The sequence below is a fragment of the Ostrinia nubilalis genome, chromosome 22, assembly GCF_963855985.1.
Source record: "Ostrinia nubilalis chromosome 22, ilOstNubi1.1, whole genome shotgun sequence".
NCBI lineage: Eukaryota > Metazoa > Arthropoda > Insecta > Lepidoptera > Crambidae > Ostrinia > Ostrinia nubilalis.
This window is the reverse complement of record NC_087109.1, coordinates 13,180,770-13,206,322: the sequence shown is the minus strand read 5'-3', so window position 1 is coordinate 13,206,322 and position 25,553 is coordinate 13,180,770. Positions and strand designations below refer to the sequence as shown.

At 40.8% G+C, this 25,553-nt stretch overlaps 1 protein-coding gene across 1 annotated transcript; it reads left to right on the top strand.

The window, feature by feature from the left end:
- The first annotated feature begins 212 nt into the window (after nt 1-212).
- LOC135083101 (terminal nucleotidyltransferase 4A-like) lies at nt 213-25,553 on the top strand. The gene is made up of 8 exons (XM_063977868.1): nt 213-671; nt 11,087-11,280; nt 17,395-17,534; nt 18,052-18,114; nt 19,943-20,230; nt 23,863-23,967; nt 24,899-25,123; nt 25,425-25,553. The coding sequence occupies exons 1-8, from the start codon at nt 334-336 to the stop codon at nt 25,551-25,553; spliced, it is 1,482 nt and encodes a 493-aa protein (XP_063833938.1). The 5' UTR covers nt 213-333.

The window sequence follows — 25,553 nt, the reverse complement described above, 5'->3', positions numbered from 1 at the left end:
ATATCTTTTTATTTAATATTATATTAAAATCTTGATATTTTACTATCAATTCAAAATTTATTTAATAAAAATTATGATCTTATATGACGTGTGTTATTTAATTCACATTTTCTGATTCTTAAATTAAAAAAGTATTGTATTCGTTCTAAATCTAGAACTTATTTTGCAAAAATGGCTCCCTCTAGTAGTTGAACTGTCAACTATACGCGTGTCGTCCATGTTCCGAATGTGGTGTGACTTATTTTTGTTTTGTGTTAATTTTCAATACAGTAATTTATATGTGAAATGTAACAGCATGTGTAATCCCATATAGTGGAACCTTGCTCCGGCTGAATGGATCCCGCCGTCGCGTGGTATCAGCCCGAGCAGGAAGGACCCGCGAAGCGCCTGTGGCTTCGTATCTGGGAAACTCAAAGTGAAATAGACAAAATGAACCTAAAAAACTTAGAAAATGCTAATCCTAATGTGAATAAAGCTCAAGACTTTATACCAATACACGATGTGAACGGTGAAAGTAGGAACAATAATTATTTCCACCCCGCGCGGAGGAAAATAAACGATAACCGCGCATCAACTTTTAACCTGAATAAAAACCACGATGCTCTAATAGGTGAATACGGAGGGTGTCCGTGGAGGATACCCAATTACCCTTACAAGCCTGGGATTCTCGGGTGAGTAGCGTTTTAATTTGGTATTGGTTATGATGTGAAATGTCAACGTGTTGGTTATGAGGCGCTGTGACGGTGTGGCAAGCGTGCGAGCCGAGGGCTGACGGAGGCCGCCAGAAGCGTGCTCTGCTCTCACACGTTCACGTGCGCGAATGTACCTGCTGATCTCTGGTCCATACCCTCTGTATCATACTATTCCAGAAAACATATACCTAAGACTTGGTTCATCTTTGTCATTACATTTATTTGCTAATGTGTTGGTTCAAAACAGAAAGGTGCAAATCATTCATTAATAAATTGATAAGAAATAAATATTACAGTATTATTGACAAGCTTGAATGGATACAGAGGGTGTCGATAAATGATATGTTTTTTACCGTAAATTTAATTGTTATCACAATGTTTTATGTAATTTCAGTATTTACTTATCATCAAGATATATACCCATTCTTGTATACCCATTCTTATGATACACCATACAAGAATGCATGGTAAATTCAGTGAACTGCTCCTGAATCGAATGTACCTACTACTACTATTTCTATTTATTTATATTAACCGGCAGACAGTGGTGACTGAGTTTGTTGCGGCGCTTCTTCTCAGCACTTGCCAAATGTTGGTCTCGAAGCGCTGGTAGGGTAAAAAGATTATGAGACATGTAGAGGCTCCTTAAGAGCATATGACGATTTGTAAGAGCTATTTATTAGTCTAAACAAATAAAGAAATTTTGACTTTGACTTTGATAACTTTACATACACTGCACCTGCCATAATTAAAATATTTGTAATGTAGTAAACTACTATTTTCAATCTTTATCTACAAAATAATATAGTTACTATTATTGATACAAAAACCCACTGCTGTAAAACTCAAATGATATAAAATGTTCTAATATTAACTACTAAACTCATGTTGGAATCATAGAATGCACCCATAAGTCAGTAACTGGCATGTCGTCCTGTAGCAACGGTACCATTCACGGTGCACGCTGGATGCCTGCCAGCCTCCCACGCACTCTAAAATACCAGATAGTTCAATGTTTTGGAGCTGTGATACTGTTTTGTCCAATGTCGATTGATATTTCAAGATGAATAAACCAAAGTAAATATTATCTTATCTGTTTTTTAACCATTTGAGATAACATTTGGTTATTTTATTTACAGAACTTTGTTGAAGTTGAAGTGTGGATCAATACTGTTACTATTGTCATTGTTTGTTCAAAAGGTGATTTATCTACCTACCTTTTGTTTCTACCACCAACTTTTTCTCAAATCATTATTATCAAACTTTCACTTGAAACATGTAAATTTTTATTTTATTAGGGTTAATTAGGGCTAATAATGTTTTAGCAGCTACTTCCAGGAATTTATTCTTATGAATTATCATGCTTATTACAAGAGGGTGGTTAAAATTGCTATGAAATCACAAATTAATGTAAGTTAAGAGGAAAATAGGCCACAAAGTGGAGCTGCAGGGGGTAACCATATTATTGTATGTTGATAAATTAAAATTATCTAAGATTACCTAAAGAAGATATAAAAACAGGTATTAAAGTCAGTGTGTGAGTGTGACAGTAAACAACAGCCTGCCCACTGACCCACATAGTGTGTTAGTGACTCACTGCATGTTTCTAATTATTCCATTTTGTCTTCTCACTAATTTTGCTTGATCTGAAAAAAATATTTGATAAAATCAATTCATTTTGTCAAATCAATCATCATCATCAATGGGTGGAGCGTTTTATAAACTTAATTTAATAAGTCAGAGTGGCAGTAAAATACAATTATTGTAATCATAAAAACATTGAAATGCATCTCTTAATTAAATAATTTATTAGAGGGTAATTTTAAAGTAATCTAAAAATACTGAAATGATTTAAGTCTTAGGCTCAGCTGCACCATCTGATTTAAACCGTAACAATGACAATAACCGATGCTTTTTGTATGGAGTTTGACAGATTTTTGACATTTGTCAAAGTTAAAGTAAGATCGTGCAACTCAGCCTTATTTAATTTGGAAAGTCAGTAAATAATTTTTGTCCTGGGAATATTATGTACTTAGGAAATCCGAAATGTTTGTATGACAGCAGAGCCAAGGTCAAAATATATTTTTTAAAATTCACTCTGCCTGGTTTGTTCATTCAATATTTATTTATGGGTATGACATAATTCAACAGAAAATGTGTTTCTAAAATAATAGATTGTGGATCATTTGCACAGGTGTGCGAAATACGTCGTTTCACTGTGCCATTTTAAAGTAATCACGTAAATGTATTCATCCTGCCAAAATCTATTCAATAATTTAATTTCAGTATAATACATATTTTCACTTGTTTGTCAATTTATACAGGTGTACCATACCTGCTTAGGATGAGATGCTAGCTTTCAATAATAACAGTTAACAGTAGATCCAGCAGGCCCACTCCATGCTGGTTAACAGCTGGCTTTGCTGGCTAAAAACTCATGGCAGTAAAGTGCTAGAATACATTTAAAAATGCGGTCTGGAGCACAGAATCCTATGACCTATCACATCACACCACAAGAGCAAAAGTAGTTATTTGCTCAGTTTCTTTCCCAAAGCACCAATGAGGGCTATCATTTTTATACTCAACAGTTGGCACCCCTGGCGATTGACAGGACCTTACTCTACAGTGGCGCCATCTTGATGAGTGCAAATGCGATAGTCCTCCTACCACTTTCGCGCTCACCAGTTGGCGCCAGTGTCTTCGCTACTAGCAAGTGACAGGACCTTACTCTACAGTGGCGCCAACTGGTGAGCGCTAAAACGATAGCCCTCATTGCCCCTTTATATTGTGTCATTATGACAATGTTCGTGATGCGCTTACGAAAGTCGACTCCGCGAACTCTGCGGTATATGGGCCATATACCGCAGAGTACTAATATAATATGGGCCTTCTTTCTCCACCTGTGTTGTGTCATCATAAAACATGTGTCGATGACATCACTGCGTTATTCCCCGCTAGCAGGCCGCTCATGAAAGTTTATGGTTTGAGTGACCCTGGTTACTGTGTGATGTTTACAAATAACAGCCTAATGAAAAAATTAAAATAACACATTTTAGGCTTTTATCTTTTTAACTTTTACAAAATTAATGTCTGAACTGTGTAGCGATTAAAGAAGGATGTTTACGCGAATCTCATTAGTTTAATGCTTTTGGAACAAGCCAACCCAGAATTTTATCAATGAAAAATCCAGCAGTAATTTTAAGCCTTGCCGACTGAGTCATGTTAGACGAGTATGGCGGCAGAAAGTCTGTCATTATTGATATACCAACGACAGAAAAAAGAAGCAAACACGAAACATACGCAAGATTCTTAGTAAACCATAGTTTTACAGTTGTTCAACACCACATTATTTAATTCACTATTATCACAGCGGAGATAATAGCACCTACCTATTACGCCATTCACGTTGTGCGCCAGCTAAATAGATAGCAAAACTCGCAAAACTAGACGTAACGTAATAATCAGTCTTATCAATTAACATACCTCACTAAAGCCTTTGCTAAACAGAAAGCGATAACGTTGATACTTTGTTTGAGAGATCTTTTATTTGATAAAAAGTGTCTTCTCGTGGCTGTCTAAAATAATAAAGTCGGAAATCATTATAGGCCGCCCGTCTGGTCTTGATAAAAACAGAAATATCAACTAATGGCTGTATTATTATACTCGTAAGAGAACGATTATGACGAGTAGTGCCTGTATGAAAGCAACTACTGCCGTCACGCACAGTGAACTGGGTCTGGGATGTGGTGACTGGGATAAAACAAGAGCTACTAAAACCAAAGAGAGGGTTAATAAATTGTCATTATCCATCATCAATAGCAGATGTTTTTTCGATGTCGTCTTATACGTGACGTCTCACCAAGTCGACATGCTTTCTTTCCATTCAGGTAAATAATTATAAGTAATGTTATTTAAAAGGTTAGGTCAAAATTCGGCGTTTCGTGGCCTTGATCGTGCAACGCACTCAGAAGTCAGGTCTGATGAACCTTAGTTATGTCATCGGATATGATAGGATCAGTAGGCCATTAACAGAGTAAATACAAATGAGTAGGTCATCTTCATAGAAACGCACCGAGCGCGGTTTGTATGTGAGCGCGACAATCCACGCTAAATTTTGTCAGTGTGTGCGTGCACGCCGCATACGTATTGGCGCGCGTGCGTTTCTATGAAGATGACCTACTCATTTGTATTTACTCTGCCATTACGGCGTCTCAGAACAATGACGTGTCGTATTATAATGTCTCCAAATTTTTGAATTTGTAATACCACTTTTTCTGGTGAACATCAAGTTTCAAGTGTCCAACATGGTTTGCTCCTGATTGCTTGCTGTTTCCTCTTTGAGTAACATTTATAGACCCTGAGGAAAATGAGAAATTATTCTCATGAGTAATGTAAGTAGATGTTTTTTAGCGAAAGCTCATTTGGCACCGATGGACGACGATGAAAGCAAAACGTGGAGTCTTCCTATGTCTGTCCTCTTTTGGGGGCGGATGCGTCCATTCGTATCGCCAAAATAAATGGGTACAAATAGGAAATATCTGTAGTGTAAAAAGTCTTAATGAGACACCTGGTAATTCAGGTTATTTATTTACAAGGCCAAAAAATAGGAAAACAAATTATTTTGGTGCATGTGACTTTGACGATATTGATGATAAAGAAGCACCGAATTAAATTACTAATTTGAATAAACCCGACGGTTATAACGTAAATCCTACTAATACTTGCCAATCCCCGAAGATCCGACATCGTCGGTTGCAAAATAATGCAAATACCTAGCTTTTATTAGGGTCGTCACTCATTCATCGCCCTATTGTGCAGAATAACGTTTCTTCTTCAATTGGCCTTCCGAGCAATAGCCGGAGCGAGCTGAGCCGACAAAAAACGTATTCAAAATTTAAATGGAGCTATGTATGTATGTACCTGAACAGCCGGTGTCTCGTGCGTCAGTGACGTAACGCAAGTAACCGAGGGCGTTCACAGTACGCACCGTTCAAGGCCAAGTTTGCCGAATTTCGGACTTATTATGTCTGTATCTGTCAGTTCATCAACACGAATCTCAGAGATTTTGCCACAAATAGTACTGGCAAATTAGAGATTCACGATGCTACATTCCATAGGCGAAAAGTTTCCCTAACATCTTAAAGGGTTACTAAGAACTAGGTTTTTCTTGCGACTTTAGTAATCGCGGACCCGTCCCCAAAAAGCTTTTTCCATAGTCAACTTTTGCGTTTATTAATGACCAAGCTGTTGACTCCAGGATTTCCAGGTACACAGACAAGAGGTTACAACGACATTGTCTTGATTTAGACAGTAATTAGTTAAAGCCTTTTAAAATCGCCGCAAACAAACCAGAAAAGTAGACTGCTGTTACATTATTAAACTGTCGAAAACTCGAGATATTTCTAAAACCCTTTTATCATTGAACCAACTACACTTACCGCAGCAAAACATCCTCCTGCCTACGATGAGTCAACCGTTTGAACGGCAATTCATCGTGGTAAAGGAAATACAGCAGCGAATTACAACAAATGCTGGAATCTGACTCTTATGCTCCCAGATATTAAGCACAATGAGCAAGTTTTGTTGCGGACTCGTTAGTCTAGACAAAATCTAGTTCAAATATTTGCTACATGAGGCCGCTCTTCTCAAGTTTTCGTGATTTCCTTCACATTTGTTTTACTTTTTACTACCGCAAAGAGTAAAGGAAAATGTCCAAATGTTTTAAAGTTTGTTATCGCTTAATTTTAAATAATCGATGAGACGTTTGTTTCGCAGTATTAATGCAATTAACTGTTTTACTATGTATGTTAATGAGATTAAAAACTACGTCTCGTCTACATTCGTCTTAATGACTAATTGACTATCAGTCTTAATAAAACATTCCACTATCATTTCACGGCACTTATTCAATTCGTTCTGATTAGCTGACTAATGTTTCCCGAACAAAAAATCTGGTAGTAAAGCACCAAATCATTGATTTCTGATGAATCTGAATTTAAGTCTGTAGTCAACAAAAAGCTCATATTAAAACACTTTGATTTGTTCCACCTTCAAGACCTAAATATCCATAGTATAGGATAACGGTGTCGTTTAAAGAATTTAAAAATAAACTGAACAAATCAAAGTTTTTGTCGTGTCAATGAAAGCATGGCTGCCTGCGCCGGCGTCGCTTTTGGATCGAGGTCGCCCGCCGGTCTAGACTCGCCTTTGTCGGCCTAGCTCTGTCACGCCTGGCTAGCTGTGCCTGCGCACTTTGATAGGCATACAACAAAATATTCTAGGGAAGCTAAAATAGTGCTATATTTTGCGAAGTCTGTCGCCAAAACAATAATGTTAACAGCATTGTTGTGTTTTGGAAGTTACAATTGGTAATATTTCTAGTTCCTGTGTGGTTAGGGTTCCGGGTGAAGCTAGCTTCTACTTTTGGCCCGATTAGTACTTTCCATCAGGTGAAATGCAGACCAAGCAGCTTCTCAGCTCTCTCAGCAAATAAAGCAGTTTCAGCAGAAAAAAATTTTTGGATTGCAATGGCTGATTTTCAAAAGAAGAAGATGATGTTGCATTGGATCTTAATCGAATATTGCAATTTGAAAAAATATCTCGAAACTGAAAACACTGCCATCCTTTCTGCAGTTGGGTATACCAACTCGGGTATATTTTGAACTAGAAACCAATCTTAGATAGTGTTGACACAAAAAGTAGCAAAAGAAATACTCGACACAAAGAGTAACTGTTCAAAGTAAATACGAAACAAATCGATGTGGCTTTCCTATCAATACAGATAGGTTCACCATCTTTTTAAGCTTATTTCGTTCCTGGAGGAAAAGTATCAAATAAGATCAAAAACGCTTTCTATGATCCTGAAAGCCGTGCTGTCTAATTGAAATGAATAAATAATAATGTTTACTCAGTATGGTTCCCTTAGGAAAAATTTATTCAGGAAAATTACCAAAAATGTTTCGTTTGTTCATCGATTTAGGTAAATAACAAAATACAAAAACTCCCTTCTAAAATTCACTTAGATTTTCTGTTTAGTTCTGAAAGTCAAACACCTAGCCTAGCGTTAAAATAAGTTCAGTCACAATCACCGCCTAAGAGTTAAAAGTAGTCTCCATTTACCGGATACATTGACAATCATGTCTCAGAACCTTTCGGGCAGACATTCCAATCAAAGTCAGCCACTTGGTCACCTTCGGCGAGGACCTTGCGGCTTTGCTCTTATTCGCGAGCACGTGCAGTGAAAGGCTGAGGTGACCGACCGGCCGCCGGCACGTGGGGCGACGCTTGAAGTTGTGCTTGAAGGCTCGGCAGGGCGGATTCTGCTGAAGTGGAAAATGTTGCGATTGTCAGCCCCATTTGATTGTTGCCATTGTCTTAATCTTATTCGCGAGCACGTGCAGTGAAAGGCTGAGGTGACCGACCGGCCGCCGGCACGTGGGGCGACGCTTGAAGGCTTGGCAGGGCGGATTCTGCTGAAGTGGAAAATGTTGCGATTGTCAGCCCCATTTGATTGTTGCCAATGTGTCAACTTTATTCGCGTGCACGTAGCGAAAGGCAGAGGTGACCGACCGGCTGCCGGCACGTGGGGCGACGCTTGAAGGCTCGGCAGGGCGGATTCTGCTGAAGTGGAAAACGTTGCGATTGTCTGCCCCATTTGATTGTTGCCATTGTGTTAAGTTTATTCGCGTGCACGTAGTGAAAGGCAGAGGTGACCGACCGGCTGCCGGCACGTGGGGCGACGCTTGAAGGCTCGGCAGGGCGGATTCTGCTGAAGTGGAAAATGTTGCGATTGTCAGCCCCATTTGATTGTTGCCATTGTGTCAACTTTATTCGCGTGCACGTAGCGAAAGGCAGAGGTGACCGACCAGGTGGCTGACAATATGTGGGGCGATTGTGCACAAAGGCTCGACAGGGCGGATTCTGCCGAAGTGGGAAATGTTGCGAACTTGCGATTGTCTGCTCTATTTCATTGTTGTCAAGTGTCTCATTCGTTGTGTCAACTTGCGTCTTAAAGATTGATATCAAAGATTTAAAGCTTAATCAATAGTTTGCTTAATTCGGTAGATTTGCCAAAAAGTAAGACGCTTCCAAAACTTAATATTCCACAAGTATCGTAAATTGTGGGCATTAATCTTACCAAAAGCCTTTGGAAGATCTCAGCTCCCACTATCTACAAAATGTAATTTACTTTTCATGCCGGCACCGTGACGTTGCAAAATCTTATCTCTCTTCTATTTCACTTCCAGCAAAATAAATTGCACATAAATTATAGTTTCTCTGCCAGATTAAATCTGCCTAAAGCTTTAGCCGGTGAGAATGTTAATGGTGTTACTAAGTTGTACAGCGAATTCCGACTTAATTTGATTCCGTGAAGGCTGCTTTTCTACAGGGTTCTCGCAGATTTTATGATTTACTGCTTACGTTACTTATCGCAAACTCTTATTTGTTTTATGAGTTTAATAGAGTAATTAATAAAAGTATTTCTAGGTAATGATAGATTTTAGAGATGATACCTACATCTCACCGTGGATGCGTGTAGATCCAAATGCGTATGGGTCCTTATGCTTATTGGCCGTTTTATGCCTATTAATCTTGCGTAAAGGATATAATTGAAATCAGACTCAGTTCTAAGTAAAGTAGAAATAAATCTCAGAAATTGGATTATTATTTCAAAAACAGCTGACCAAAACATTCCCGTAGGCAGGCAGTTGTGACCTTTCACGATACGCCCGAGTTTGTCTATTTACGTTGCGATACGTTACGTGTACGATGACAGAGATAATGTACAAGCCCGATGCGTGCCGACCGTAGCCGAGTACGGGCGTTATTGTTTATCTTATTAATTAAGCTTATAAAGCAAGATAAAGAATTACATCATCGCTACTAATGTGAGAGGAATTTGGTGCTATCGCTCCCAATATTGCTATGATTGACTAATCCATTTGTTCTAAGATATACGATTGTCGGATAGCATTTTGTTTATGATACTGTCGAAAATAATCCATTTCAGGAAAATTTTTTGGGGGCAAGTCATTGTAATGGATCACAAATAATTTGCAGATCGTGCACTGTGAATCTTTTAGTTTTATTAGAGGTTTATAATCGCTAAGAAGATTTCTTTATCTTGATATTTCGCTAGCAACACAGCTACGAGGAAAAACCAATAAACCGCAAGATCATCTCGTGCAACAAAGTAACATTCTCAATAAACGGTGCAGTAACGAGGAAATTTTCTCATTTTATTTGCTGGTCGCTGGCGCTTGCGTCGATCTACGTGCATCAGATTATATCGCGCATTGTCACGATTCATAAACTGGTTATACCTGAAACAAAATTCATTGCACTTGGAAGTTCGGAACCTTTCCATTGGTAAAAGATTAGTGAACATTAAAAAGATTATAAAAAGTTAGATTACTGCCACGGATAATCAACTCGTCCATAATGATAGCAAATTAGCGCGATGCTACGCGACAGTTATGTCCGCGAATAGTCCAAGAGAGTCCATCCAAGGATTGCATAATGCGTGCGCCGTAAACACTAGCAGGTGACGCGCCGCATGGCGACGTAAACTGTTGCCACCAAAACATGTGTAGGCTTATTTCCGATTAGGAGTTTGCGCGTGACTCTAGAGGCACATTCCCTCCTTTGATCGTCTGCTTTTGTCTTTCGAAATCTGTTCAGGTGTTATAAAGATAGGAGTGTGCCAATAAAGGAGACAGATACCAATCTGTGATAATCATGGTGTCGATTATCTAGGTAGAATGTGTTGTATATGCTGTAAAAGGGTTGAAGAATCGAAATCTCCCCGGTTTGAAGACGACATCTGCAGTAGTAACTTTGAATTATTGTTATTTGAAGTTTGCAGTACATGTTGGTACTGCAAAATATAGTTTTTATAGTGCCCTTGAGCCTCGAGTCTCCGACACTGTCAAGTTCAGATTGATTACATGAAGTGGGCACCTGCATAAATCAAATCAACATTCTTCTTAAATGATCATTTAAGTTTCATGACTCTGGTATTTTGGACTCGCACAAGTAACAGACATTTCAGAATTAAAGTTAATTTAACGTGCTCACCTTTGTACACGACAATCACATCGACTGCATTTTTTTTGTGACAGAAGGCAAACGATCAATTGGCATTTTATGTAGTTGTAATAAGTCATTATTATACAACAAAAATTAATAGTCTCATGTGCTGCGGACACGCTGTGTACTCGTACACACGATAATGTGTACAAAATGATTCATGTATCATCATTTTACTTTTAGCTCTGTCATCTTCTTTATTCTGAATACTTGCCTATTTGCATCTTAGAACTTAGGTCATAGATTACTGCGTTCTCTAACGATTATGTCATATAACGTCAGTAACACGATCGTATTGTCCGCAGGCTTCACGAGGAGATCGAGCACTTCTACATGTACATGTCGCCGACGGAGACCGAGCACCTGGTGCGGTCGACGGTGGTGAACCGCATCCGGAGCGCCATCCTGGCGCTGTGGCCGCAGGCGCGCGTCGAGGTGTTCGGCTCCTTCCGCACGGGGCTCTACCTGCCCACCAGCGACATCGACCTGGTGGTCATCGGTGAGTGCTGCCTCTGAGACTGCAGCCTGGCGGGCGACGGCGGTGACCGCATCCGGAGCGCCATCCTGGCGCTGTGGCCGCAGGCGCGCGTCGAGGTGTTCGGCTCCTTCCGCACGGGGCTCTGCCCACCAGCGACATCGACCTGGTGGTCATCGGTGAGTGCGGCCTCTGAGACTGCAGCCTGGCGGGCGACGGTGGTGAACCGCATACGGAGCGCCATCCTGGCGCTGTGGCCGCAGGCGCGCGTCGATGTGTTCGGCTCCTTCCGCACGGGGCTCTACCTGCCCACCAGCGACATCGACCTGGTGGTCATCGGTGAGTGCGGCCTCTGAGACTGCAGCCTGGCGGGCGACGGCGGTGACCGCAGACGCGCGTCGAGGTATTCGGCTCCTTCCGCACGGGGCTCTACCTGCCCACCAGCGACATCGACCTGGTGGTCATCGGTGAGTGCGGCCTCTGAGACTGCAGCCTGGCGGGCGACGGCGGTGACCGCAGACGCGCGTCGAGGTATTCGGCTCCTTCCGCACGGGGCTCTACCTGCCCACCAGCGACATCGACCTGGTGGTCATCGGTGAGTGCGGCCTCTGAGACCGCAGCCTGGTGTGGCATTCTGGCGCAGTGTTGCAACTACTAGTTCTTTGTCCATCAATCTTGAACGCGTAAGGTATTAATTTTCACGGTGAAACTTTTGCCAAAAGGCTCTTTGCCTAAAAACAAGGTTGATGGACTGGACTGCAATGGAAAAATAAATGTATGTAATATCTACCTAAATTAGATAAGCTGAAAATGGCCAAGTAAAATATAGCGCGGTGTGTGCCGCGGAATCAGATAAATATTAATCATTTCTGCTAAAAATATCTAGAGCATTGGCTTAGTTGGCTACTGTCTCACGCGGTCGTGGGTTCACTAATATTTTCAGCACCGTGCGTGTCGTGTTTTGCATAGATAAATGTATAATTTGACTTGTTTTTGACGTATTGTTTAGACCACGAATACTTTTAGAAGCTTTTATTATTTAGAATAATGAAGCAAGAATAATTCACACCGGCAAAAATAGAGCTTCATCTAAATATTACTTTTAATCTTCGATGAATAAGAACGCTGGAGTCTGTAATTAAACGTGTTTGAAGTGAGAGGGCTGGACTTGTTGATTTACTTCTACCGTGTGGATTGTAATTTTTAGTATCTGAAATGGTGTCAAACTTTATCTTTAACTTTTCATAAAATATGCCATCCGGAGCACGGAATCTTTAGTTTCTGGTAGATTCAATCCTGCAATGTCATTATCAAATGGAAAGATAATCCGTTATCAATTTGGGTGACCCATATCGATGTAGTGTAACTGTATTAAATCTTAATCCATGCGAACGGAACCCAGGACAAATGCTAGTGTTAAATAAAATAAAGCATATAAATCAATCGGCCTGTAAACTTTTAATAACCTGATATCGCGTTCCAAATTGGCAGCCTAGTTTTGTATAAAATGTATCGATGCAAATCCATTTCATACGCCTTACGTATGTTGCTAAGCGTTTCAAAAATGTGCAATAAAATAATGTATTTAACCACTTAATCGGAGATGAAATAAACATAAAATGCAAAAACTATTAATATTCTAACTACTAAGTTACCGAGATACCGGTTATACAAAAAAAAAATGTGCTTTAAATCGGTCGGTCCATATAATTTTTAAGTCAGTGTGTATAAGCGACATTTATCTTCAACTCATTACCATAAATTAATGAAATGACCCAAAAGGCCTTGAGTTGTAGAAACAAAAACAAAGCAATAACACTAAAATATCCTAGACAGGTCCCGAACTAAGTATAAAACCAGTCTGAAAGCATTTACAGCCTTTATAGGGTCTCCTCAGAAATAAAAGGAAACTTCTTATGGGTGGCCATTGCAGATGTCTCACAAAATTCAATCGGAAATAGAGGATTTGTTCCCGGGATCCCGGATATCGCTGTCTTATTCCTGTCTTGAAAACTTCACGATACTTATCTGAAAACTTAGCTTGTATTTGAGTTTAAGATATTAATTCGTTTTCTACTTGAAGACTATCAGTAACTCAGCAAAGATATGAAACTCGAAATGGCCTGTATTTTTAATAATTTATAAGAAAGACAAGGTCGCGTGACGTGTAGCAAGTTACGCTGCAGATAAACCTATCTGTCTGCTATCTCAACACTAGATTTGATTTAGTTGGCGTGTACTTCAGTACTGCAGTTACATTCAGTTGGTTCACATCTTACGAAAAACCACAACCCGCACACTTCATGTTTGTCGTTTTTTTTAAATTGACAGATATATTATGACGCCTTTTCACTCAAACGTGGCTTTTCAGTCCGTTCTTGCTGCCATTTCACTCGGTAGAGGTAGTTACCAAGTCCTGTTAACGTGATGAGCCAAGCTAAATTATATGCTTGTATTACGATTGAGTCACCACACCAAGTTACTTGATTACTAATTGAGAGAAAGAAAAGAGAGGACCTTCTGTTCCTATTTTTGCTGTCGAGTAGCCTCAGGTTCGACGACCGAGCGAGTTTTTGGGTGGCAACAGACAGTTTCGGATCGCACTTTCAGATACAGCTATTCTGTTTTGATGAAAAAAATCCGCGTAACGGACATTGTTTTTTGACAAATTCTTCTGACACGCTACTTCGGACTTTTTATAAGAATCTTGTTAATTCTTAAGACTTCAAAAAACACGGCAAAGTTAAGCGTTAAAGTAAGGTGACTGCCATGCCAGTTACAGAAATCTTATGGCATAATCGTTTGCTATTGTAACCCTTAAAACAAAAAAGGCAAAAGGTAAATTATTATTGATGTTATTGTTGCAATACCTTTACACGTCCCTGCCATTTTTAAAGTCCGTGATAACTGTCTACAAAAAAAAAACCCCGAAAATAAAACGATAAACCATAAAGAAATTGCTACTTATCGGTCCAATACAGACCTAATTTTGATAAAATTTTAATAGTAACAAAGATATACACGATTGTCAATAGTTATGTTGAAATAGTGACACAGTAGTAATAAGTGATAACGATAATTCTAAAAATTTAAGCTAAATCATAAACGTGACACGTCTTATTTGTTGTCTGATGATGCTGAATTATTTATTGCTTATTATCTCTTAAACGTAGGTACCCACAGTGATTTGGTCACCCACGCACATATGAAAAATTCATAACGAAGAATAGTGGGTCGTAAGTTGTAAGGTAACAACTCTGGAGTCAGTCTTTATAGGCCATCATGGGAATCTGTCATTGTTAAATTTGGACTAATATGTTCTGTTTATTATAATAATGTCTTGTAAAGGTATTCTTATTGAAATATTCCGGGAGGTTTCTGGGTGAAGCTCGCTTCCACTTTCAGCCTGATCAATGCAGGCCAAGAACCTTCACTTTGTGGATTAAATTGGCCGAATGTCTTGCAATCCCTGAACTAAACTAACGCAGTGCCGCAGTGGTAATAGTAACCATCACAAAAAAGTAACCATAAGGTGACAGAAAACAATATACACAGGTAGTCAATGCGTGTTACCGTGCTCCGCTGGTCTATCAGTGCGCCGGCGGGACAATGCAGTGGTATATTTAGTGCAGTCGCATCGACTATTTTTAACCTGACTGATTACCATCGTCCGCGCCCGCGACTGGCCGAACGTTACGCTAAATCGCTTTAAACTATTCGATAAATAACTTGTCTATAAGTATAAGTATTGTACGCTCGCCAGCACTGCACTGTAGATTAAACAGTTTTGTTACTAAATTACAACGGTCATAACTACAAAAGAAGCTACAGTTTACTTTAATTTGCTATCGTCAGTCGTCCATTTACGAATTGAATGGAGACCATATTCGTGAATTATTCGGAACAACCGTCACGGAAGCCTATAGTTACACTCTCAACTCAACATACAGGTTCTGGGTTCGATTCACAGGTAGAATATAAAAATAGTTTGTACATACTAGTTGCAGATTATTTACTCGAGTTAAATAGAAGATAATTATATGACTCACTTGCCGCATTAAAATTATCATAATATCAAGAAAAATAGCTTCCATTCAACCTCGGATGACGAAGACCTCAATGACACCTACTCGTCCGGTTTCCGCCTTAGCAGGCCTGGCTCACTCCGCGCGGTACATCCGATAATTACCTACAGCGAAGTGCCCCGCCGGCGGGTATTATATCAGTCGAGTGTCACGCGCGCGCCCGTCAGGACGCTGGCGTGCGTTTTAGTACCTAATTCTATGATCGAAGTATTATTTAAAAATGGACATAAAGAGAAAGAAATATTGTGCGGCGTTCGGGTGTTTAAATTCGAAAAGAAATCTACCGGATTTATCTTTTTTTTCGCTTCCCAAAGATGCTGAAAGGTATGTTGGCCAGGTAATCAATAATTTTTAGGATAGTATAGGAACCTAACCTACCATGACTACTGCTCAGAATGCGTTCGTTCGTTTCAGCCAAATGACGTCCACTGCTGGACAAAGGCCTCTCCCAAGGTTTTCCATAATGAATGCGTACTTACATACATACGTGTCATGAGGTACGTACCTCATGACATATAAGTAGATTAATTATTTTTTTCACTAGACAGCAACCCTAACAGCGTAAGAAGAGTTCAGAGGCACGCGATAGAAAGAGACAAAACTTGTAGGTGAATAAAATTGTAGGTACGTAGTGCTGTGCGAGCTGAATTCCACTGTATCGCGTCGCAGCAAGACTCGCATTTATTTAAATCGTCTTGCGGAGTAATCCTTCTGTACCTGTACTATTACTTATTCTGTGGCCTTAGCTACTACGTCACACCACATTGCGCAAGACTTAGATGCGCATACGCACGCTTCATTGTGTACCTACTGCAGAATAACTTTAAGCTGCACTGATTCTCCACAAAGTTAACTTCACTATAAATGAAAATCTAACTCAAGATCTTCGGATCAAGCGCCGAAGTACACAACTGTGTAGTTTTATTATTGAAACAATAGTTCTTTACTTCTTAACTTACCTACTATTTACCATCATGTATCATTGTCCCGAACAACAAACATTTAAAACGTACAATAACAATTTATTGATATGATTTTAAGAACAAGGGATGCGTCAGTCTGCAAATGGCACATCTGACATCTGTTTATTGATATAAAAGCTACTTTATAAGTGTTTCTTATTGAGAAATTCAACCCTTTTTTGTGGATCTCCGTTTGCCCTTTGGCGCTAAAGACCTACACCGCTGGTCCCAGTCAATGGGTGTGACACGTTGCTTCATGAATGGAACGAGAATGATATCTGATCCGCTCGTGGCCCGTAGTGGCTCGCATGAATGGAGATGTGACGATAGCGAGAATTGAATTTGACGTTACTCGTGTTAGAAATAGTAAGTCTTCTAATGAACTTCGTCATTTCAATATGGAGATTGTTTTTGCTGCACCATAGTTACATTTTGCGTCGTCGGAAGTAAATGGTTTTTATATAACTGCCAAGGAAACGGCTAATTACTGCTGTGAATAGGATTGTAGTATTAACTAATGGTGATCAGTATTGCATCCCATCGTCATTACAAACCACGTCATGTTCTTGACATACGTTCATATAAGTAACAAGACTTGATTGCAGGCTTTTATTTTCAGACTCCATAATTTACTCATAGTTCCTAATCTTCGATTAATCAATTCGGATGAAGTTGCGGGTAAAAGCTGGTCTCCAATCAAAGACTGGTTCGTTTCTTCTGGTCTAGTCAAACTGGATTGGAACTGGAATCGACAAGAGCCCAACGGTGTCGGTATCAGTTCAGATCCGAAGAATGCGGGTTCGAATCCTGCCGCGCCGCTGGACTATTGTGGTGAACCCACTCGTAACAGCGTACCACGAGGGGTTCTTCTTATCGTGTCGACAAAAAACCTATACAGTGTCAGCGCAAAACTCCGCTACAAGAGTGGCGTTGTCAGCAGCATTCATTAAATCCTCCTTGAAGTTGCTCAGGCACTCAGGGCACGACATCATGTGCTTCATCGACTGGGGAACAAACCGCAACGAGGGGTTAACACTATTCTTGTCTTGATTGTAGTAGCGTAGTTCCTGACTTATTTCCTCATCTTCCAGGGCAATGGGAGAAGCTGCCCCTGTGGACCCTGGAGCGGGAGCTTGTTGTTCAGGACATTGCCGAGAAGGAGAGCATCAAGGTGTTGGAGAAAGCCACCGTGCCCATCGTCAAGATGACCGACAAATACTCGGACGTCAAGGTGAGTTGTACTTTATCATCAGAACCTTAAGCTACATATTCCCGGATGAAGGAAGTAGATGATGATGTTCAATAGAATTCTTCAGTACATGCTATCGAAAGGACTCTGACATCGTGTTAAATTATACCTACAAGCTTATCGAGCTAACTGCGTACCCCGCAGCAATGCGTCTCTCCCTCCCACTATCCGCACCCTCTCCCTTTTCGCCTCATCCGTATGAGAGCGTCGACTTGATGTCACGGCTTTCAGGTGCGCAGTTAACTCGATCAGGTTGTAATTACGCGAGCTGTGGCTGTCCTTGTTTTTTCCTCTCCTTGTTGTTTCAATTCCTTGAATTCTGGAGATATGAAAAGAGGGCTACATGATGGGGTGATAACATCCGTAGCTCAGCGATCAGAGCAGTCACCCTGCAAGGGAAAGGTCGTAGGTTCAATTTCCACTAGAAGCAGTTGTTTTTTTTAAGTTGTTAAAAAATATGTAAGTGATTGTGTACTAAACTACAGCTGATTGTTCCCAGGTGGACATATCGTTCAATATGAGCAGCGGGGTCAAGAGTGCTGAGCTTATCAAGCAATATAAGGTCAGTGCGTATTCTTCGTTGTACACTCCGTCGTACACATGTTGTACACATTTGTATTGTGGAAATAGGTTTGAATCTTATGTAATTTTCATGTTTACCTGATATCAATTAACTGACACATAGGTGACAATAAACAGTGTGGTAAAGCCAGCGTCAAATAGTTTGTGATACATATAGATCAAAGTATTGTCAACTTTTTGGCCAGTTTTGGTGTTTTGCAGATGCAGAAAGCTTAATGTCTATAATAGGAAAAATTAGTGGCAAGTTAATATCATGCAATATTTTAAGTCTCGTAATTTTTTTAAACATATTTGTGGACAGGAGTGTACGGTAAATAGGTATGAGTTTATGTGATCCGTGACTCCGTGTGCACAGCTGACGGACTCAACTTTAATGACCTTGTGAGAATAGGCGAAGTAGTAACTATAATGTAAATAGGTACTTAACAGTTGTTACATACTATACATGAGTATTTCTCAAAAAAAATGTACGTAACGAAATAGTAGTAACGAAATAGTAAGGCCATAAGGCTTGTTATACATTGGCGAAATATTGTGAATGCTCTTCATTTATTCAATTCGAAATATTTGTAAGTATGCACCCCAATACGGGGTAATATTAAGGGGTTAGAAATAAAATAAGGGAGTAATCATTCATACTATTTTAATAAAATTATTTTTGTTCCATCATGTTTATCCATTTTGAGTCGTTCTCTGTAAGCTTTTTGCCTTTCGGCATTGGTTTTTGGCGGCATTCCTAAAAAAACAAAAGAAGTAATCACATAAAAACGTAATCTAAATGATTTGATATTTTTTTGCTGGTGGCACTTCTGTAAAGCAGATAGTATCCAATCCTTTTGTTATTAACGCTCTATATTTTTTGAAATAAATTAAGTAGTGAATATTACTATGCTTAGTCAGGTAATAACAGTATACACTCAGCATTATGTTGTACTTTTTCGTAACGTAACGAAATTCGTAAAAAACGTAACGAAATATTAGACAAAATGAGATCAGAAACAAGTATTTTTTTGATAAAATTTGTTACAGCAAATATAAAAGCTTACTAAATGTTCGTACCACACGTATTACAAAAAATGGTTAAATGAAGACTTACCGTTCTATATAAAATCGCTGATTTTACTGCCTGTTACGAAAAAGTAATCCCACAAAACACACACGTTTTCACTAATTTTCGCGATAGATGTTATGGCGGAGACGTCAGGCCAACAGCCATTCAGAGTGCAGCTATTGTTGTCCGTGTAAAATAAATACGGAATTGTTCAGAAACCATGGGAAAGTAGAAATAAATCGTAACTAAAGAGTAAATAACGAAATAGTAAATGAGAGCGACTCATTTTGTTTTTTTGCTTTAAATTGCCAATTCATTATGACACCCCATAGAAAATCAATTTGATACAGAAACTGCGATTACTGTAGAACGATAATACAAAGAAATTTACAATAATTTAGTTACGTATCGCATTTTATGAAACAAAAACACATGAAAAAGCTAGGGTGGCAAACAGATTTTTGTATGAAAGGTAAAAAAGGACTATTTTTAAAATATCTAAATATTTGGTAATAAGTAGGATTATAGCTATAATTCTTCGTTATCTTAAAGATTAATATTCATCCTTCAAAATTGTGTGTGTGTTTTTTTTGTGTGATGATTTATAAATATAAAACTTTTGAACTGTTTCAAAGCACACTTTTTTTTTTCAAAATGTACATTTTTTTTGAGAAATACTCACATACTAATTTAAATTCAATCAACCTTGCAAAGAACTCGCAAAAGCGAATTCACCACCGCCTCATCACGATTCCAGGACAAATACCCTGTGCTGTCCCGACTGGTGATGGTCCTGAAGCAATTCCTGCTCCAGCGGGACCTCAACGAGGTGTTCACGGGAGGCATCTCCTCCTACTCGCTGATCCTCATGTGCATCAGCTTCCTGCAACTCCACCCCAGGCCGGAGCGTCTCAGGCAACCCCACAATTTGGGCGTCCTGCTTATAGAGTTCTTTGAGCTGTATGGAAGGAAGTTCAACTATGTGAAGACAGCTATCAGAGTGAAGAACGGCGGCTGCTATGTCTCCAAAGATGAGATGCAGAAGGTGAGTTCATACTCCGTATTTTGTAAGATCACTTATGCCCGTTTTATATCCATTAATCCCTACTTATTAAGTGACTCCTATGGTAACACATAATATTAACAGGAATTTTGTTTTCATAGGGGTCACTTAAAAATTAAAGATTGATGGTGAAAACGGGCTAATATAGGATAGGAGACTAATCTCCTCTATAGACACATGACACCAATTTACCACAGACAAATGGAGGACTTGGTCTACATTCCCCACCCTGGCCAGACGGGTAAAAGAGGCCAGCTTTTTGCATCGCCTCTTACGATATTCACGACTTTTTTTGGTCAAAAATCACGAAAAATATTTAAGATACATTAGTTGAAATCTCGTGACGTCACTTAACACGTTAAATGAACACGCTTTGATAGCTCGGAAGTCAATCCCTAAGAGCCGCCATTAAATCACAATCAAGTACAAATTATTCAGTGACAAGTACTAAGTATGTTACACTAATCATGAAATGATACGTTAGTCTGACAATGTAATGATAATTGCGATAATTATTAACATTGTAACAGTTTTGGCGGAACTGTCGTCTGTCCGCCGACATGGCTGACCCGCTGTGATAACATTATCTAGACGCAATCTGGAATTGTGGACCGACACTGTAAGAATGGAATGACTTCACGAACGTTATTTAGGACCTGATTAGATACTTATGTTGATTGAGATTTCCGTTTTGAATCTAGATTGATTGTCACGAGACTTAAAATTGCATTTGTTTGTAACTCAAACCAAGTCTATTCACCCTAATATCATTATAATTTATTTCAGATCTTTGTTTTAAGATTCAGATGTAAATCTTTTATAAGACGTAAAACGTTCTTTTAACTTTCATGATAATCAGATATTATACCTGTATATTCGGAATCTACCGCATGAAACAGTCTGTAGATCTGTCTGTGAAATTAAGCTTCAAAAACATGTGGGTAATTTTTACTTAGCGTGGGTATAAACTCTAGTATAAATTAACCATCACCTAGGCCTCATCCCTAGCGTTTTTTGAACGTCGTCCTCTCGCCAGCGCTTGCGCAGCGTCAACGCGGCGAACCAACTCATTAAATTATGTAACGTAACACCAGCGTTGCGTAGATCCACCGTTCGCCAGCCGCTCAGCATAGGCTGTGAACAGCGCTGCCGCACAATTTATAAACGCAGTAAGTACCACTTACTGCATTTATGATTGTTTTGAATATTCTGAATCCTGACATCGCGATCTATAAGAATCAAAGACCCGTTTTTTTCTATCTATCTTAGAACGGAAGATACATATTATCATAAACGCAGTAAAGAGCAGATTGTAGGTTTCTTCACATACTATGTTAGCAGTAAGAGCACATAATAACTTAATATTACGTGAATACTCGCGCTTACTTAATTTGCTACACAGTAATAGTGCAGTATGTGCCAATTACATCATTCTTATTATGTTTCTACAATTGTTAAGTTCACCTTGCACATAGTATATGTGCAGTAATTCCACTTAAACACACACTGATATTATGTTTCCATAGGAAAAACAGATGACTTGTACTTAATATTAATGCAGTAATTACAATTATACTGCGTACATACTAAGGATTGTCAGAGTGCTGCCTAGGTGTTAACATGTTATGAACGCAGTGGCTGACTCTTACGTTATTGGAAGAAGTTGAAAACCTGTCCAAATGACAAATCTAGCCGAAGACCCAAGAGCTAGATTGACCCGACACTATACCGAAGATATCCCGGACGTGTCTGTACGAGATTAGAATGGCTCTCAAACAGCTGAAAAACAACAAGGCACCGGGCGATGATGGAATCACGGCTGAGCTTCTGAAATCAGGCGGAACGCCGGTACTAAAGGCTCTTTAGAAGCTATTCGATTCCGTCATCCTTGAGGGAAAAACGCCTACGGCATGGCACAGAAGTGTGGTGATACTCTTCTTCAAAAAAGGCAACAAAACCTTGTTGAAGAATTTATTTTATACCCATCTCACTTCTGATTCTGTTTTTGAGAGTCATCATGAATGGTTTCACGCGACATCTAGTCTCCCGAACAAATCGGTTTCCGATAAGGCTTTAGTACGATAGACCACACACTTATCTATGGCAGAAAACTGAGGAGAATAATCAGCAACTTTGTCTGGCATTTGTGGTCTATGAGAAAGACTTTTCTCTTCAAGCTACAGTCTCTCCAACGGTGCCAAATTTACTATAGATATAATCGTTGAAGGGCTTGTACGAAGACGCCACAATGTCAGTCCGTCTCCGGGATCAGGACTCCAGATGCAGCGAGGGGTCAGACAGGGAGATGTCATATTTCTAAAACTGTTCACTACCACTCTGGAAGATGTTTTCAAGCTTCTGGACTGGAGCGGATTGGGCATAAATATCATCAGCGAGTACATCACCCATCTTTGATTCGCGGACGATCTAGTCATGGCTGAGAACGTGGAGGATCTAAGCTCAATCCTCGATTGCCTCAATAGAGCCTCTCAACAAATGGGTCTTTAATGGACAAGACAAAAATCATGTCAAATGCCGTGATGTACCCACTCCTCTGAAGGTTGGAGACACTATGAGTTGTCTGATGGCCGCTGGGGCAGGAAAGTTCTTGAGTGGCGACCATGAGCTGGAAGACGCAGCTTGGGCAAGCCTCACACTAGGTGGACCGATGATCTGGTGAAGGTCGCGTCAGGTGCCTGTATGCGAGCGGCACAGGACCGGTCTTTGTGGAAATCCTTGGGGGAGGCCGTTGTCCAGCAGTGGACGTATTTCGGCTGAAACGAACGACCGAGTCTTTATTTTATTAGATTGGTATATTTAAGATCTAAAAGTGGGTGCCATATCTTAATTTTTGATTGAATAACAAGCGATCTTAGCAATTATTTTGTAATACTTGTTTCATTTACCCCTTGGTCATTTGGGAAAGTTCAACATGAAAGCGTTATTGGCTTATGATAAGCGCAGTATAATTGTATTATTACTGCGCATTTAAAGTTTTGATAAATTATTTTGATTCACACTCCCACTCATAAATGCAGTAAGTTATAAAGATACGGCGCATATATTACGTTGTAAGAACTAAAATTTAAATCAATCATTTAACACATGTACCGTAAGTAACGAAAACTACTGATAAACGCAGTAAGGAACAATCATACTGCATTCATGGGTAGTAAGTATCGAACGAAATCTTAGTTAATCCATAACATAAACAGTTTTTTAATAATTTTAAATACAAAATATTAATTAAAATACAAAAACCTCATATCAAAATAAACTTTGAGTTTAGCTCTATAAGCCCATATATTTTTTTTTACAAATATTTGCGTAACTAATTGTAGACACCCCAAAATAAAATTTCAACTTTGATCGCGTTTTTCTCGAAACTGTTCACGTGTTACTTACTGCGTTTATAAATTGTGCGGCAGAGCGATGCTGTGCGGGCGCTGGCAAGACGACGACGCTCGAAAGACGCTAGTGTAGGTTGTCTCTTATGGTGCGTCCACACTGGGCGCACGGGCTCTCGCGGCACACTCGACATCCTGCTCACTCAAGAGCAGGGTGAGCAGGATGACCAGCGTGCACCACTATGCTAACGAGCACTAACTCCTCAGGAGATGAACGACGGTCACCGGCCGTCGCTGCTGTGCATCGAAGACCCACTCACGCCCGGCAACGACATCGGCCGCTCCAGCTACGGCGCCATACAAGTCAAGCAGGTCGGTGGAACTGTGTTTAGGACCGATGACGAGACTGATGTGTTTAGTTTAAATGCGCGGGCGCATGCCCGTAAGTAACAATAAATGATTTGTGTTTGTTTATCGAGAGCCTTGTAGTATGGTCAGCGTCAAATAGTTCGTGACACCCAAAGTAGTCGTAAAGTTCGCAACACGTCTTTGTTACAATTGTGTTGTGAACTTTTTGGCCACATTGGGTGTCATGAACTATTTGACGTTGACTGGACAGCTGCTCCTCACTCGCTTGCAGCTTATAAAGATATTTCAAGATTGCGCACTAAGATCGTGACGTCAATAACGCTTCTTTTTCATAACTCCTCACTCACTCACAGCAAACAGAGGTCCATCGAGATGGCGCACTCGGATCGTGACGTCAAGAACGCTTCTTTTTCATATCGATACTTATTAACTCCTCACTCACTCGCAGCAAACAGAGGTCCATCGAGATGGCGCACTCGGATCGTGACGTCAAGAACGCTTCTTTTTCATATCGATACTTGTTAACTCCTCACTCACTCGCAGCAAACAGAGGTCCATCGAGATGGTGCACTCGGATCGTGACGTCAAGAACGCTTCTTTTTCATATCGATACTTATTAACTCCTCACTCACTCGCAGCAAACAGAGGTCCATAGAGATGGCGCACTCGGATCGTGACGTCAAGAACGCGTCTTTTTCATATCGATACTTATTAACTCCTCACTCGCTAGCAGCCAACAGAGGCCCATCGAGATGGCGCACTCGGATCGTGACGTCAAGAACGCTTCTTTTTCACATCGATACTTATTAACTCCTCACTCGCTCGCAGCAAACAGAGGTCCATCGAGATGGCGCACTCGGATCGTGACGTCAAGAACGCTTCTTTCTCATATCGATTCTTGACCGATACTCATGAACCCTATCTACGTCGGCAGGCGTTCGACTACGGCTACATAATCGTGCAGCAAGCGGTGGGCGGGCACAGCGCGCTGCTGGCGCGGCACAGCGTGCTGGGCCGCATCGTGCGCGTCACGGACCACGTGCTGCAGTACCGGCGCTGGGTGCGCGACACCTTCGAGCCCTTCTTCTTCCCGCACCGCGCGCGCCTGTCCAGCCCCGAGCGCGCCGACCACGAGCGCGAGCGGTCCGACAGCGAGCCCGTGAGTGTCTCCCACAGCGCGCCGCCGCGTGCTCGGGCGCGTCGTGCGCGACACCTTCGAGCCCTTCTTCTTCCCGCACCGCGCGCGCCTGTCCAGCCCCGAGCGCGCCGACCACGAGCGCGAGCGGTCCGACAGCGAGCCCGTGAGTGTCTCCCACAGCGCGCCGCCGCGTGCTCGGGCGCGTCGTGCGCGACACCTTCGAGCCCTTCTTCTTCCCGCACCGCGCGCGCCTGTCCAGCCCCGAGCGCGCCGACCACGAGCGCGAGCGGTCCGACAGCGAGCCCGTGAGTGTCTCCCACAGCGCGCCGCCGCGTGCTCGGGCGCGTCGTGCGCGACACCTTCGAGCCCTTCTTCTTCCCGCACCGCGCGCGCCTGTCCAGCCCCGAGCGCGCCGACCACGAGCGCGAGCGGTCCGACAGCGAGCCCGTGA